The 17668-nt window shown below is 40.8% G+C and overlaps 1 protein-coding gene across 1 annotated transcript in view; it reads left to right on the forward strand.

The window, feature by feature from the left end:
- COL4A6 (collagen type IV alpha 6 chain) overlaps positions 1-17668 on the forward strand; it is a 394923-nt gene that overhangs the window by 319917 nt on the left and 57338 nt on the right. The window contains exons 6-12 of the mRNA XM_081042634.1: positions 3390-3506; positions 9544-9612; positions 11300-11335; positions 14667-14729; positions 15557-15592; positions 15771-15812; positions 16803-16895. Coding sequence (XP_080898760.1) covers positions 3390-3506; positions 9544-9612; positions 11300-11335; positions 14667-14729; positions 15557-15592; positions 15771-15812; positions 16803-16895 — 456 coding nt within the window. The remainder of the gene's footprint in view (positions 1-3389; positions 3507-9543; positions 9613-11299; positions 11336-14666; positions 14730-15556; positions 15593-15770; positions 15813-16802; positions 16896-17668) is intronic.

Raw genomic sequence — 17668 nt, forward strand, 5'->3', positions numbered from 1 at the left:
GTCTTCTGCTCCTCTTAGAGGCCTCAGAGACTCCAGGGCTGAATTTGGCATATAGTAAGAACTCTAAAAATATTTGGGGGACTGACTTCAATCTCTGGTGCCTATAAAATCAACAGTTCTCAGACTGGCAGGACTTGCTCAGACAGAGGAAAACACAGACACCCTTGGCCCAGTCAGACTAATTATGTTGCTCAACTTTCAGCAGCATTTATTTAGCAGTTTGGCTGAAACCAACAGCTTCCCCAACACATGGTAATAAACTGGATCACTGAACAGATCTGGTTTCCCTCTTAATATTGGCTCATTGCTAACATATGTGTCACTGGGTTTGGTCCCAAAACTCCATTTTTGCTGTCCTGTAGACAATTTCAACATGAATGAGCAAGTAGTCATTTTGTGATCATTGAAGTCTGTGCACTAAGGGGCACAACCACCAGTGGAGAGAGTAAACAAACAAGCATTCATCAAGATATTCAGCATTAAAACAATGTATGATAGGGGTGATAGGGCTGTGACTTTTAATGACATCACAGCTGTGATTTGGGGCTGTTGGCATCCACAAGAAATGTATGTTTATCAAATGTTTTTGGTTCAAATAAGTTGAGAGCAGAAGTTTTCGTGTTGTCCTTTACAATTTATGTTTAGCTTTTCCCGTGGAGTCGATCTCGAACACTTTCCTGCTTAGAGACACGTAAATGAACACACCAGATTTATATCTTCAAAGTGAAGTTATACCACTCACCAATGGAAGCTTTTTCTTTAAAATATGGGTTCTGAAGAATATTGCTTTTCTGGAGCAGAGCAGATGCTCATATTCTATGTGTTCAGTCCCTTGTGGTTATATAGAACCATGGTTTCCTCCCTCAAAAAGCTTTCTCTTGGAAAGCTGACACACACATATGTAAAATTATTAGCTATAACCAGAAACGACAATGTGCCAGAAATTCCATGATATTGAGAGCTCAGCCTGGTGGCTTATTCTTGCTGACTTGCTTGAATGAAGAAGACTTGCCATTTATTGAATTCCTATGCAGTAAAACTGGTCTCATTTAATTTTAACCACAAAATTTTGTTTTCACTTTAATGGTAACAACAACCTTATGAGGTAGTATTATTCATCTCCATTTTACATATAAAGAAAACTGAGGCTACATCTGGGGGGTGGCAAAGCTGGGATTGGAACACAAGTCTGACTAGCTCAAAACATACTTTATCCATCATCCTGGTGGTGTCAGCTGGACAGGAAAGGGACGACAGATCTTAGTCACAGGTTATAGGTTAATTCAGCTAAGGTAGGAAAGAGTGAACAGGTTCCCCTGGAATCCTGCAGATAGGAGATATCGAGTTCAGGCAAGAAAACTACAGAAGGATCAGAGCCCAAGGCAAAAAAAAAGATGGGTACCAATGGGTGGCCCATGCTGGGAACGAACCGGCAACCTTGGTGTTATCAGCAACATGCTCTAACCAACTGAGCTAACTGGCCACCCCAGGCAAAGGTCTTGATGTCAAACAGAACCAAGGCCCCAGGAGTAAAGAAGATCCCTAGTACTGAGCCAGCCTGTTGTTTTTCCTTAACTCATCTCCGTTACCCAACTGAGAGATGAACTCTAGCAAGCTTAGCAGGGACATTTTAAAGTGACGATGAGGGTCCCAGGAAGAAATAGAGTATACTTAAAGGGGTTAACTAAAGAGTGGAGTGAAGAGTATATTTAAAGGATGTGGGCAGGATTGAGGGAAACAACAATGGATGGTAAAGCAACTAACACAAATCTATTACCACCCCTAGACCCAAAGGGAAAATAAGGAACGGTAATACTGGAACCTGTAAGACCTAGAGCCACAAAATAACAGTTGCCTGACAGGAGCTAAGACTGTAGAGAAAAGTGGCCATTGCCAGAGATACAGCCAGGGAGGGAGGGCATGAGGGAAATAAATAAGCTCTGCTCTTTCTCCTCCTGCTCTTCAGTCTCTTGCCTGTGTCTACCAGTGGCCAAATACAACTAGGAGACAGAAGGAAAGGGAGCCTAGGCAGTACTGTCCACAGAAGTCTGCCTCCCAAGGCATAGATCTGGGGAATGTAAAATGTAGGTCTTCAGGGCAAACAAGAATAGCCACCTCATTTGGTAATAAAATGATGTAATGATGACTCTAATAAACTGTCTCCGTTTCCCCAGTGCAACTAAAAACCATCACCCGAGTCTGGAGAGGCACAGATTACAGCATGTTTATTGCAAAGATAAGTTTATTGACCACTCATCTGGACTTAGCATTCCATGAGTCCAGCAGTGTAGAGTCACACTTTTGCATTAACAGACTATTTCTTACAACTATAATAACAATGAAAATGGAAACAGAATTCTATGAAGCACATTTTCAATAAGAATTTGATAAAAATTTGTTTTCTCTAATAGTTTGAAAGGTTAATTTTTGAACACATGACATATTTCCCTCAAATCATTAAATATATATATATATATATATATATATATATATATATATATATATATATATATACACTTGGCTTTTAAAAGTATGTGTGAGAGGGGGGGAGTCTACCTTTTATTGACCCATCTAGGTATCTGGCCTTTCAGGTCATCTCTTTATACTCAACTCACAACCTCCTTTTGACAGACTAAAAAAGAGTTATTCACTACCAAAAGGTAGGCTCTATGCACCAAGGAAGCCCAACTCTGGAACATTGAATTAAGACCAACTGTATGTGACTAGTTACTAATAACCCAGCAAAACAACCACCTCCGTAGTGAGTATGGAGAAGAGAAGATACAGTTCCCTAACTAAAGCAATAGCCTGACATGTGATAATGACAAAAGAAGGTTGAAAGTGTAGTTCTTCTAGGACCTGCATATTTTGACCAAGCCACTTTTGGGAGAGATGGTGTTATAGAAACTGCTCCTGTTCTGTTGACCAAAATCCAGCATCATTTCCCATGCAAACAAATCTTCCAGTACAGAAAGCCATGCCAGGATGCCCAGGTTCCAGTCTGTTCTGAGGAATCTTAAGGCCTGGCATGATTCCATTTTAGTAGAAGCTCAGCCACCAGACAGCTACGTCCCATCTTAGTAAGTCTCTGTACCCAGGGAAGGTGAAGTCAGAACACCCTGTGAATCCCATCTCTTTATGCTTGATCCTTTTGGTTTCAGCTTGGATCCTGTTAAAGCATTGATCCTCTTGGGAGGAGTAACACTGACTTGTAATCAGCCACATACATCTGAGTATAAAGGAAAGCTATGCGAGCATCGGTGATGGGGCTAAGGGAATGGACAAGGAGCCAGAGTTTCGCAGCAAGCTTGGCTTCTCTCACTGTGAACCTTATCGGAGTAGCTTAGAGTCCTATGCCTGACTTGATCCCTTCTTTTCTCTTTGAACAGGGCCACCCTGGACAGCCAGGACCCAGAGGCCCGCCTGGCCTGGATGGCTGTAATGGAACTCAAGGAGCAGTTGGATTTCCAGGCCCCGATGGCTATCCTGGGCTTCTTGGACCACCTGTACGCTGCCAGACCTTTATACATTATTTCAAATGGCTTTGCATTCCTCCAAGTGTACCCTGTTTTTGCTCTCTGGAGAGCTCATCAAGTGTCTTTGGGACAACCATTGTAGCCCCTTGTTTAATTGAGGATTCTATGCTGGCAGCACCACATTAAAAGTCGAAAGAAGAATACCAGTTGCAGGAGGGTATACACACGTTACACTACGTAGGGTCATTATTTTTTTTAATGATACTTTTATCATTGTTAAAAGAATATAGAAAATACTCTTTGTTAAAAGAGTATAGAAAATTTCAGAGCAAAGTACATGTTTGGGCTACTTCACATGTTCCCACATTATACTATATTGGGAAATGCAGTACTTGGAAAGCTTACACAGGATCATGGAAGCACTGACAATGGCCCATATGGCTTGGCAAGCTTGGTATATACCAGGGATTTTTAATCAGGGGTGATGTTGTCCCCCAGAGGACATTTAATAGTTATTATTGATATTTTTGGTTGTTACAACTGGGGGTATGCTACTGGCACAGTGCAACCCCACCCCAACATCAGGGAATAATCTGTCCCAAAGTGTCAATAGTGAGAAATAATTGAGAAATCCTACTCTACACTGAAATAGTTTGTCCTCTTCCCCAACCCACCCCCTACGTCATAAGCCTTGTTTGAAGGATTGATAAAGCATTTATTGGATCCTGGTATCACCACTTTTATTTAATTCTGTTCATCCGTATGGGACTCAAATATTTCTAATAGACACCACGCCCCTGCAAGTTTGTTTTTACAAATTCCTGGAAAGAGAAAAATAACAAATTTCAAGCTCATTCTTAACGTCACTTGAAATAATCTAAGCAAATAAGGGTACCAATGTGATGTATTTAGCTCAAAATCACACTATTAGACAGATCCTGAGGTGCATGAATTAATTGGCATTTTACTGAATGAGCAGCACTGTTGTCTTGAGTGACTAAGTTGTGGGTGTGAGTAGATGTATCAGAAAGTGAGACATACATACATGTCATAAAGGACTTTGACATCTAAAGACCAAACCAATATGTAGTGGGGGTGGGGAGGAGGATATATTACTAACATAGGATGAGCTGTTTGAGTCACAAAGGCCTTCAAACACTGCCATGGCAACAGGACAAGACAGCAAATCAAATCTGTGTTAATAGATATCCAGACTTGTCTGGTTAAGATGGGGAAGTAGATAAACACTGTACTTATCTCCTCTTCCAATCATATCGAAAATAGATATAAACTACAGAACAACTATACTTGAGAATCACCTGAAGTCTAGAAGGACAGAAATCCTACTAAGAACATACAGAAGAAGCTACCTCGAGACTGGGGGTGGGGGGTCAGAGATGCAGAATGGGCTGGTCCCACACCTGCATGTAGCAGTCAAAAATTGGGAGGGATGTCTCAGCTGTGGTGATCCCCCTGAGGAGTGAAGGATCTCAGCCCTGCACCAAGCCCCCCAACTCACGGTTTCAGAGCCAGGAAGAGAAGTCCCCACAACTTCTGGCTGTGAAAAACAGCAGAGATGGTGGCTGAGTGAGGCAGAGGATGGCTGTAATCCCAGGTGTCCCTTTTAAAGGTCCAGTGCACAGACCTACTCTCTAACAGACTCACTCAGTCTGAGTTCCACTGCTGGGTAAGCAGCTTGAAAGGAACCAGGGACATATGGGGAAGAACTGAATTATATGGCTTCAGGGCAAGGGCTGGAGCGGCAACTTTCTCCTAGACAGAAGTGCTAGCAGAAGCCATTATTTGGCTGTTGAGCTGTCCTCTGTCCCAGGATGCAATTGCAGGTGGCTTCCATGTCTGCGTCTCCATCAACAGGGTTAACACTGTTTGCCCCACTCTGGTGATTCCCTGAGACCCTGTCCCATCCAACTTGCATACCCACCCAAGCCACTTCCAGTGGCTTTTCCATACAAACAGCCTGTCTTGTCTCATGCTGCAGCTTTTCCTAAAGTCTCTCAAAGGTTCACAAAACCCAAACAAGCAACATCTGACCTCAGAGTGCCCTGTACCTCTTGCTGAGTAGCCCCAAGTCTGGCACTAGTAGCAGCCACCTTCAGTTCTCAACTTGGCCTCTCAGGGCACATCCAAGCCCAGCATGGGTGGCTGCCATCTGTGAATTGCTTTGCAGCTCATGACAGGTGACCCTGAGCAGGGCATAGGCTGTGGATGAACTTGACCTGCCATGAGGCCCTTCCCAGGAGGCCCTGGGGAGGGCATGCCCAGTGGCCAGCTTCAGGCGGAGTTGGAAAACCACCCAGCTGCCCCTGTTGATGACACACACAAAGGATAAACTGGGCAGGCAGCAGAGTCCTGCTAAAGTGAATTCTGCTCTGTAGGGTCAGCTTCTTCACAACAGCTCCTCCACTGTAGTAGTAGTCAGTCCTCAGAACCAATTAGTCTGAGGGTTAATCCCTCCTATTGATGTGCAAGGAGCAACCAAGGCTCAATAACAAGAGGAAGGTGCACACAACACACACAAAGAACACACCTGGAACACCTGGCTCAGGTGACCAGAGAGACTGAGCCACTGACCCCACAGGATACCAAGTACATAAGGCCAGGCTACTAAGACTGAGAGGCATAGCAGCCCTACATAATAGACAGAAACAAACACAGGGAGACAGCCAAAATAAAGAGACAAAGAAATATGTCCCAAATGAAAGAACTAAACAAAGCTCCAGAAAAAAAAGAAAGAAAGAAAAAAATGAAAGAAAGAAAGGAGAGAGGGAGGGAGGGAGGGAGGAAAGAAAAGAAACAAAGAAAGAAAGGAAACAAAGTAGAGACAAGCAATCTACTAGATGCAGAGTTCAAAACACTGTTTATAAGGATGCTCAACGATCTCAGGAAGAACTTCAACAAATAGATATAAAACATAAAAATGAGACAGAAAGCATAAAAAAGAACCAGTCACAAATGAAGAATGCAATAACAAATAAATAATACATTAGAGGGAAATAAACAGTAGATTAGATGAAGCAGAGGTTCAAATCAGTGATTTAGAAGTTAAGGTAGCAGAAAACACCCAATCAACAGCAAAAAGAAAAAGAATCCCCCCCCCAAAAAAAACAGAGATAGTTTAAGGGGCCTCTGGGACAGCATCAAGCACCCGATATTCCATCATAGGGGTACCAGAAGGAAAAGAGATAGACCAAGGAATTGAAAACCTATTTGAAGAAATAATGATGGAAAATTTCCCTAACCTGGTAAAGGAAATAGACATACAAGCCCGGGAAGTGCAGAATCCCAAACAAGATGAAGGCAAAAAGGCCCACACCACAACACATCTTAATTAAAATCGCAAAGATTAAAGACAAAGAAAGAATCTTAAATGCAGCAAGAAAAAGCAAGTACCTACAAGGGAGCTCCCATAAGACGATCAGCTAATTTCTCAACGGAAACTTTGCAGGCTAGAAGGGATTGGCATGAAATATTCAAAGTAATGAAAAATGAGGACCTATAACCAATATTACTCCACTCAGCAAAGCTATCATTTAGAATCAAAAGACAGATAAAGAGCTTCCCAGACAAGAAAAAACTAAAGTTCATCAACACCAAACCAGTAATACAAGGAATGTTAAAGGGACAAGAAGAAGAAGGAGAAGAGATAAAAAATCTGAATAAAAAAATGGCAATAACTACATACCTGTCTACAATACTTTACTTTAAATGTAAATGGATTAAATGCTCCATCAAAAGATATAAGGTGTCTGAATGGATAAGAAAACAAGACCCTTACATATGATGCCTACAAGAGACTCACTTCAGATCAAAAGACACACACAGACTGAAACGAAAGGGATGGAAAAAGATAATTCATGAAAATGGAAACAAACTATGACAAAAAGTCTGGTGTAGCAATACTTATTCCAGAGAAAACAGACTGCAAAACAAAGGCTGGGTAGATGGGTGGCTCAGTTGGTTAGAGCTCGAGTTCTGAGCAACAGGGCTGCCAGTTCGATTCCCACATGGGCTAGCAAGCTGCGCCCTCTGCAACTAGAATGAAGTCAATGAGCTGCCACTGAGCTCCCAGGTGGCCAGATGTCTCAGTTGGTTGGAGCACGTCCTCTCAACCACAAGGTTGCTGGTTGGACTCCCACAAGGGATGGTGGGCTGCGCCTTCTGCAACTAACAATGGGGACTGGATCTGGAGCTGAGCTGTGCCCTCCACAACTAAGACTGAAAGGACAACAAGTTGACCTGAAGGGAGCTAATGAGTCCTGGGAAAAACACACTACTGTTCTCCAATTAAAAAAAAAAAAAAGGTCCTGGAAATACACGCTATTCCCCAATAAAGTCCTGTTAAAAAACAAAACAAAACAAAGGCTATAACAAGAGACAAAGAAGGACTCAGTAATCCCACTTCTGGGTAGTTATCTGAAAAAACCCAAAACACCACTTCGAAGGGACATATGCATCCATATGTTCATTATAGTATTATGTACAGTAGTGAAGATATGGAGGTAACCTGGGTGTCCATCAATGGATGAAATGATAAAGAAGACATGGTACATATATACAGTGTCATATTACTTAGCCATAAAAAAGAATGTGATTTTAACATCTGCAACAACATGGACGGACCTAGAGGGTATTGTGCTGAGTGGAGTATGTGAGACAGAAAAAGACAAATGCCGTATGATTTCACTTATGAGTGGAATCTAAAGAACAAAATAAAACAGAAACAAACTCATAGATACAGAGAACACTTCGATGGTTTCCAGCTGGGAGGGGGGTTGGGTGGGGTGGGTGAAAAAGAGGAAGGGATTGAGAAGTACAAATTGGTAGTGGCAATATAGTCATGGAGTTGTAAAGTATAGCATGAGGAATACAGTCCATAATACTGTAATAACTATGTATGATGTCAGATGGGTACGAGATTTATTGGAGTGATCACTTTGTAAGTTATATAAATGTGTAATCACTATGTTGTACACCTGAAACTAATATAATATTGTATGTCAACTATAATTGGGGGGAAAAAGAAATATATATATATATATATATATATATATATATATATATATATATATATATATATTTTTAAAAAGAAATAAATATCTGGGAGACTAAGGAAATGCTGCCCCTGACAGGGAGAGAAGAATTCTTGAGGTAATAAACATCTTTACTAATCCTGCTGAATCCTGAATAGATATTCTTTGACCCTTCTTTAATGAATGTAATGACCACAAGAATATGGGGAAACAGGAAATGTTAGGAAAAAAAACCGGTTTGTGCTTCTGGGACTGTATTGTTCTTTTATTGTTATATATCTATGATTTTTGAGGTCAAAGAAGTCATCATTCAACCAATGCTTTAGTCTCCAAAGCTTAACCCTATCCCCAATACTAATCCTGACTTTCCCTTTAGTATAGGGACATTGATTTTCCCCAGGAGGACAAAATCTAGCAGACAATAGCCAGCATCTGCCACTGAGACAGTAAAAGTCTGATCAATGGATGGGTTGGGTATACTTTGAGCTATTTTCTGTGTTAGTGAGACACACTGGGCTCTTAGGTGTCGAAGCTAAAGTTGTGTGGTAGCAGCACAGGATGGAGGTGGTTTGGTAGATATCTCTTAGACCAGGGGTCAGTAAATTGACTTGGGGCTTGTTTTTACATTTTTAAAAGATTGTGAGGAAGAAGAGAAAATTATGGGACAGAGCCCAGATATGGCCCACAAAGCGTAAATCATTTACTATCTGGCTCTTTACAGAAAAAGGTCACTGCCTCTAAATAGATTCAAAGTCTCCTACTTTCTAATCCCTTTACAGACTTCTGACTTGGGGCTTGAGGAAGCAGGCATACAGTTTTGAGATAGAGCACTCATTTAGGGGAGGTACTTTGCCCCTTAGAACAGCCAATTCTGCCATAGAATAAGCCACATAATTTCAGCCTCTTGCTGTTCCAGCGTCTGTCTGATCAGATCATACTATTAACATAATTGTGTATGTGTGAGTGTGTGTGAGTGTGTGTGCATTTCTTCACAAGTTTTTCCTTATTTTACTCAGGGACTTCCTGGTCAGAAAGGATCTAAAGGAGAACCTGTCCTTGCCCAACATAGTTTCAAAGGAATGGAGGTAAGAGCCTCTCAGGCAGACAGCTGAGTAGGCTATAAGCTGAGCTCCCTTGTACTGGGCCCCACCTTCAATAAAAACATTTCCAGAACTAGCATCTGCGTCTCTATCTAAGGAGCAGACCAAGTTGGATTTAAAAAAGGATCCTGAGCTCTTTGTGGTGGAAACATTGACAGAAATGTTTGCAACCATACTGTCAAAGAGATTTGCTTTGTAGGACCTAAACCAAAAACAGGAGACAGATCAGCAAACAAATAGTTTTCATGAGTATCATTTTCTTTGACAAGCCAAGACATTTCCTGGAGGCAGACACCTTTTGTCTGCTCAAGAATTCGTGATGTCTGTATACATTGGTTTGAAGCCATGTGTATCTCTGCCCATCTCAGCATGGCCACCAGCCCAGGATCCTGGCCCTGCTCTTCTCTGTCCCTGCACACCAGCCCATCACCCTTCACTGGGCCCCTGGCTGTCTGCAAAAACTGGCCATCAACTCTGCAGTTGATGGGAAACTTCCATCTCTTCCTAGAATTGACAAGAACTTTCTTTATTCTTGTGACTATACTCTTGGTATATGGTGCCTGGTATCCTGTGGACCCTTAGTAAATTCTAGTGCCAAATGATTGACCCTATTTCCCTTACAGAGTGGGAAGGGAGCCCGTCATTTCCATGGTAACAAATGGGAATCTATGTGCCCAACATGAGGGGAAGATGCACCCAAGATTGCACAGCTGAGAATGGCATCTTTCTGTCTTCCACTCATTCACAGAGCCTGGAACATTGGAAATAACTTTGGAAGGGAGTGATGGGGGTGGATGGGTGGAAACTGGAAAAGGTACAGGGTTTGAGCTCTTGGCTATAGATGCCGTAGCAGAAGATAGAATGTTAGACTTGGAAAGGACCTCATGATTGTTGGATTCATGTTGCTCATTTTATAGAAAACAAAACTGAGGTATACTGAGGCCATGTGACTTGCTCAGTCACACAGCCAGTTTACCAAAGAGCTAAAACCCAGGCAGTGCTCTTCCCATTCTGCAGAGAGCTGATTTTTGACCATAAGTGAAGTAGGGTAACACTACCAGGTGTCAAAATATGGCCATTGTCATAGCAAACTTTTATTAAATGGTTTGGCCAAACAACAAAGAGACCCTGGACTCAGTGGAACACAATAATTTCCACAAGATGGCTATATTACAGATTCATACAGTGACTTAAGATGCTGCAAAGTAATTAAAACGTAACCAGAGACTGTATGCTCTATTGATTCTCCCTTGAAACATCTGATTTGCATTGTATACATATGGGCACAGATTCTCTGGGGATGAGGGTACATGGGAAGGTAGTTTTGCTTTCCTCCTAAAAGAGCAGGAAAATCGCCAGCCCACAAAAGCACTTTCTAATTGGTAAATTCCTAGCAAAGGTGAAAAATTAATTAATCCAAGTAAACTATGAAATCCTGTTCAAACAAGGCTATAATACTTGTCTCCTAAAGTGCAGATTTATCTTAGGAAAAAAAAAAAAGTAAATCGTTGAATATGTCCAATTCATACATTATTTAAAACACAAGACCTTAAGAGAAGAGGCCTAAGCTTCAGCAATGCATTTTTATGCCCATGCATCTTAGGTCTGTTATCTATGAAATACCACAGGCTTGATTTATTAATCTCTTCAGTGTCCTGCCTTTGTTTTTCAGGGGGATCCTGGGCTGCCTGGACTGCACGGAATCACTGTAAGTTTTTATTTATGTATTGAGTTCTCAATGTTCAGTCAACAGCTACTGATGGTCCCTTTTCATTCGTCTCTATGGTGTTTGAAGGTCTTTGTTGACCTTCTCAAGGAAAATTCAGAGAGTTGAGGGAGAATGGGTCACACTGTTGACATTTTCCAGATGAGAAAGTACTGAGAGGATGGACTGTCTCTCTAAAGTTACACAGCAGGCGGGCTTTCAGACCTTTAGGCCCAGGACCTACATACTCCCTGGGATATGTCAGGAAATAATTTTGCCTTTCATTCAACAAGCACTTACTACGTGTTTTCTCTGTGTTCAAAGGGCTGTGGGTAAAACAAAAGTAAAATACTCTTCTTTAAAAAGTAATCCGCATAGAAATTCCTTTTAGAGACTCCAAATAATACTAAGTCCATGAAAAGCCCGGAGTTGTATTAATAAGAACTTTCTGTTTTCCTTGAATTTCCACATTGTTATTACTTTCCTTTGAAGTGGCTTAAGAAAAGCCCCTTCTTTCTTCCTTCTTTCCCATATTGGGGTTTCTTCCTTTCTTCTTTCATTCCAGAACAGATATGAGCACCTACTATTAGCAAACTGCTACAAGTGATCCCGGAGACAATGCAAACATGGTCTCTGCCCCCAATCCTTCCCACCAGCTATGAAAACCTAATACAAATGTGACATAAGAATTCCACAAAAGCTTCAAGGAAGAGATGCTGTCCACCTGAGAATACATCATGAAAGATTGTTATATCTACGATAGAAAAGGTAGCCTCTGAGAAGTGTGGATGATGTTTAGGCTGGCAGGCAATCAGAGGAACCTTTCCAAACAGAGAGCGTAGTGTGAGAAAAGGTAGGCAATAAACAGGATGTATGTAAGCACACATGCAAACAGAGATGAATAATGACCAAGGGCATCCAGGTCGCCTAGGCTTAGATGGTATGCTAACTAAATTTGTAGAATAACATCCACTATACAAAGTCTGACAATTAAATTCGAGAACTTGTTGCAATGATGCTGCTGAACCTTTTTGATATCAGAGGGATTCTTCATTATGGATTTGTACCAACTGGACAAACAGTTAACCAAGTTTGCTATTTGGAAGTGCTGAAAAGGCTGCATGAAAAAATTAGATAGACGACCTGAACTTTTCGCCAACAATTCATGGCTCTTGCATCATGACAATGCACCAGCTCACAGGGCACTGTCTGTGAGGAAGTTTTTAGCCAGGAAACAAATAACTGTATTGGAACACCCTCCCTACTCACCTGCTCTGGCCCCCAATGACTTCTTTCTTTAGCCAAAGATAAAGGAAATATTGAAAGGAAGACATTTTGATGAAATTCAGGACATCAAGTGTAAAACGACAGCTCTGATGACCATTTCAGAAAAAGAGTTCCAAAATTGCTTTGACGGGTGGACTAGGCGTTGGTGTCATGGTGCATAGCTTCCCAAGGGGAGTACTTTAAAGGTGACTGTAGTGATATTCAGCAACGAGGTATATAGCACTTTTTCTAGGATGAGTTCACAAACTTAATTGTCAGACTTAATACAGACTGCAGCAACTGTATTTGCTGCGTAGCTTTTCTTACAGATCATTTCCCTACCTGAAAAGTTACAGTGTTCATCTACATACATAGGCATGAAAAATAAACCGTGTAGATTTGGGGAGGAGGGATTGGTGGCCAAAGGAGAGATTTGTGATCAGTAAGGAGACCACAGGTTATTAGTTATTGTCAAAGCAATGTTCTAATACACATTCCTGAGGAAACTTTCAACCCCTACTTTCTCTTCCTTCTGTTTGTCATGATTCCACTTAGTCTCTCCATCCCTAAGCACATACCACCTTATTACTTCTCCCAATTTTAATTGGGCCATGCATTTCCCCACGCCATCTTCCTCTTCAGATTTCATTGTCTTGTTTTTAATATTGTTGTCGTTATCACTGAATTCAAAATATCTTCTAGTCTCCCTTCTGATTTTTCCTTTCAGATGTACGTTGTTTAAAACTTTCCACATATCTTCCTCCTATTGATTTCTAGTTTGATTTCATTGTAGTTGGAGTGCATACTCTGTATGACTTCAATCTTGTTAAATTTGTTGAAGTTTGTTTTATGGCCCAGCATATATGGAACTATCTTGGTGAATGTGCCACATGACTTGAAGAGAATATGTGTTCAGTTGGTTTGGGGTAGAGTGATCTAAAATACATCCATTAAGTCAAGGTTGTTTGCATCTACTGTGCCCTTACTGATATACTTTTTTGTCTAGTTGTTCTATTAATTACTGAGGGAGAGATATTAAAATCTTCAACTATAATTGTGGATTTGTTTCTTTCTCCTTGTAGTTCTATCAGTTTTTGCTTTACGTATTTTGAAGCTCTGCTATTAGGTGCATACACAACTAAGATTGTTATGTCTTCTTGATGAATTGACCTATTTAACATTATGAAATGCCCCCCTCTTTCTCTCTGGTAATATTATTTGTCTTAAACTCTACTTTATCTGATATTAACATAACGGTTTCGCTTTCTTTTTTAAGTTTTTGTCTTTTACATCACTGTAATATGAAAATTTTCAAATATAAAGCAAAGTTGAACAAATTTTGCAGTGAACACCAATACCATTAATACATTACTTTATTTGTTTTAACCCACTTCTATCAATCTGTATCCACCAAATCCATTTAATTTTATGCATTTTAAATTAAATTGCAGAAAATAGTACTTACCCCTAAACACTATAGCATGCTTATTATTAGCTAGACTTCAAAATTTGTTTATAGATTTTCTTTTTATGTAAATTTACACAAAATACACAAATCTTAAGTGTGTGTTTGCTGTGTTTTGGCAAATGCACACTCTTGTGTAACCCAAACCTCTCTTAAGGTATAGAACATTCCCATCACCTCAGAAAGTTCCTTCCTTCCCCTTTCTATTCATTCCCTGCCCCCACATCACCCCAAAGGCAACCACTAGTCTGATTTTTTTCCACCCTAGATCAGGTTTTCCTATTCTAAATCTTCATATAAAGGGAATAATACAATATGTAGCCTTCGGGGTCTGGCTTCTTTCACTTAGCAATGTTTTTGAGATTCATCCACATTGTTTCATATATCAGTAGTTTGTTAATTTTTATTGTTAAGCATTTATCACATTGTGTGGACATATCACAGTTCTTTAATCAATCCTTGTATCAATGGACACCTGGGACATTTCCAGTTTTTTGCTGTTATGAATAAAGTTGCTATGAACATTTTTGTGGACATATATTTTCATTTTCCTTGAGAAACTGCCTTGATTTTTTTGACCTTGCTAAAAACTTGCCTCTCTAGGGCCCACGAGGACCACCTGGGTCTGCAGGAGCTATAGGACCCATAGGATCACCAGGATTGCAAGTAGGTAACCTAAGTCTACCACCTGATCATAGAATTCACATGAATGCTTTCCGCGCCAGGCCATAGATTTAGCGTAATGTCTATGTAAATGCAGGCCCGCCTAGTGGAGAAAGACAACTTCCATTCTTGGAGGATTAAAATGAAGCATGCTCTGGTAAAGAGCTATGTGGTATCTTTATTTATTAGAGTCTTTCTGACAATTCATTCTGTGCCTCCAAAGACTCCTAGTCTAGCTCAACCTAAACTATAGCCCAGAGATGGCAGATACCTGGAACGTCTATTGCTACCATCCACTCCCCTCATCCATGACAGACATTGCTAATTAGTTATACCTCCACCACCATTACCCGCCCTGAGCACAGAAGCTTCAAAATCCTTGTTAACACTGCACCTTGGAGAGATCTACCTACCTATCTTTCTGATATCGAACCTACTTGCCATCACTGGTATAGGAAGAGCATAGCCAGTCATCTGTGTAGTTCTGGGAAAGCCCTGCCCCAGATTCTTCTCTCTCCGGTGCATGAAATCCCACCACTGGTTACTTTGGTTTAGTTTCAGCAAAGGTCATCATTTTTTATTTCCTGGCTTTTTGGGAGTAATCACACGTGAAATCTTCACTACCTTAACATGAATATAGTTATCAGATCAATTTGTGAGATTTCAAAGGAGATGACAAAGGAACCAGGGAGATGGAGCTAGAATTTGATGCACGAAAGCCAGGCTTACACTAAGGCAGTGGTGGACTTACCCCGGTGACTCTTGACAAGCCCAGGTTCTTTTTGACTGAAACCAACAAGTGCTAACTTTTCCTTTCATTTTTAATATAGGGTTCTCCAGGCCCCCCTGGTCTACCTGGTCTTGATGTAAGTATATGTTGTCTTTGAGCATTTGGCCTCCTACTACTAAGTACTCTAGTTTCCCCAGAGATAGTCTGGTCTGGTTAAATGTACTTTCTGGTAAAAAGACTGAATTCCAACTGAAGTTCCTAGAGCTTGCTAGTAATCAATTTTTGTTTTTTCCTCCCTATACCCCATGCCCCAGGGGAATATGGGGTTAGGCTTCCAAGGAGAGAAAGGAGACAAGGTAAACAGGTTTTGCACAATACAATCTGCATTCCATATGCTCCAAGAAATGTCTCTGTCTGCACCCATGTGCCTGCTTGTGTAAGGATATTTGGATCTTTGCCTTGGGAAATGAGCATTTCCCACCTCACGTGGATCCTCTGGTGGGGGTCCCTTAAGGGCTGAATGTGCACATGCCACACATAGACTATCGTAGTCTTTCTCCTTCAAAATACTGTAGTCTTTCTGCTTCCTACTGTGAAGTGTATATGTCTTACAAAGACACTCTTGAAATATATTTCCTTTTCCTTCCACATGGTTATTTCCCTGGTGTTTTGTATACTGTGTCATCTTCGTTTTCCTTTTCTCTGCTTTTCCTCTTACCTCCATTCTTCCTCTTCCTCCTCCTCTTCCTCCTCTCTCTATTTCTTCTCTCTCTCTCCTCCTTAACTGCTCTTTTACCATTGTCTTTTATTTCCCTTCCCTCATTCTCCTATTTCCCTGTGTACAAACTGTATAGTGATTTGGGAGCCTCAAGGTAGACTGGGAGCTTGTCCTCCCCACTCTTCATGCTGCCTCTTGTAGATTGTACTGCCTTCAAGGAGCAAATCCAGCCTCCAATGTTCCAGCATGGACTTCACTGCCTCTGCTTGTGCTCTTGGCAATGATTGAGCCAATTAGAGTCCTTTTTTTGTTCTTTTCTAAATACCCTGCATGCATGATCATGGCAGCCATGAACCAGTGGTTTTTTTTGTTGTTGTTGTTGTTGTTTTTTTCCATCTATCTTCCTTCTTGCCTCGGCAATGCTGGTACAAAATGAATTTGGACAGGTTTATAATTCTTCTCACCCTTTGGCACTGATAATTTGTTTCCTTAATGATGCAAGGTGAGAGTGAATAGGCCAAAATAATGGACAGTTCATTTGTAAATTACATGCAGAGGATAAACCTACCCGTTGGAGAAATGGTCTGTATGTCTTTTGTTTTGCTTAACGCTCCATTTGATCTTACAGGGAGATGTTGGCCTCCCCGGACCTGCAGGACCCCCACCATCTACCGGAGAATTGGAGTTTATGGGAACCCCCAAAGGAAAGAAAGGCTCTAAGGTAGTGAACATTTGAGAATAGGAAAAGTTAATGAACCTTTTCCTATTAATACCAAAAGTTCAACTCTAATAACCAGACTATACTGGAAGGATAGAGGGTTCTGAACAATGGATTTTTGTTCGAGAGTAAAGGTTAAAACCTTCTTTGTTTTGTCTCTTGTAAAAGGCTTTCTAAAACGTCTGTTTTTGTTTGTTTGTATGTTTGTTTTGTTTTGTTTTGTTTTGTTTTTGATGTGTGGATATGAGTGTGCCTGGGTTTCTGAGTGTTCATTTGAGTGATACTTTCTGTGTTTCAATTTTGTAGATTCAATTATCAAGATGCTAAATAACTTAAAACAAATATTAAATACTAGGGGTTTTTTCCTCCTAACTCCCAACTTTCTCAATATTTATGTTGTCCCCAAAGCACTATGACAGAACACATAGGATATAAATGGTTGCTTTTTGAGTTATCGCTTTTAAAAAGCTATTTGCCATCAAAACTTGACCCTATCAAAAGGATATACTGTCACCAAGTGGCAATAGATGCCCGACCTAATTCACCTGATCTGAACTATCAAGGCTAAAGCTGTAGACATGTTTAACCAAGATATTTTACAATCTGTATTTTGATGTGAGTGTGCATATGGTTGTATTTGAATGGCTGTATGCTATTAAGGTGTGCAGATATCTTTCAGTAACTTGCATTTCCTTCCTTCCTGGGGTTCCTTAAGTTTTGTGATTCTGTGCCTGTGTTCAAGGGACAGATAGGGCAAGGTGTTTAGTTCCATTTCT

Source organism: Rhinolophus hipposideros (assembly GCF_964194185.1).
Source record: "Rhinolophus hipposideros genome assembly, chromosome: X".
Lineage (NCBI taxonomy): Eukaryota > Metazoa > Chordata > Mammalia > Chiroptera > Rhinolophidae > Rhinolophus > Rhinolophus hipposideros.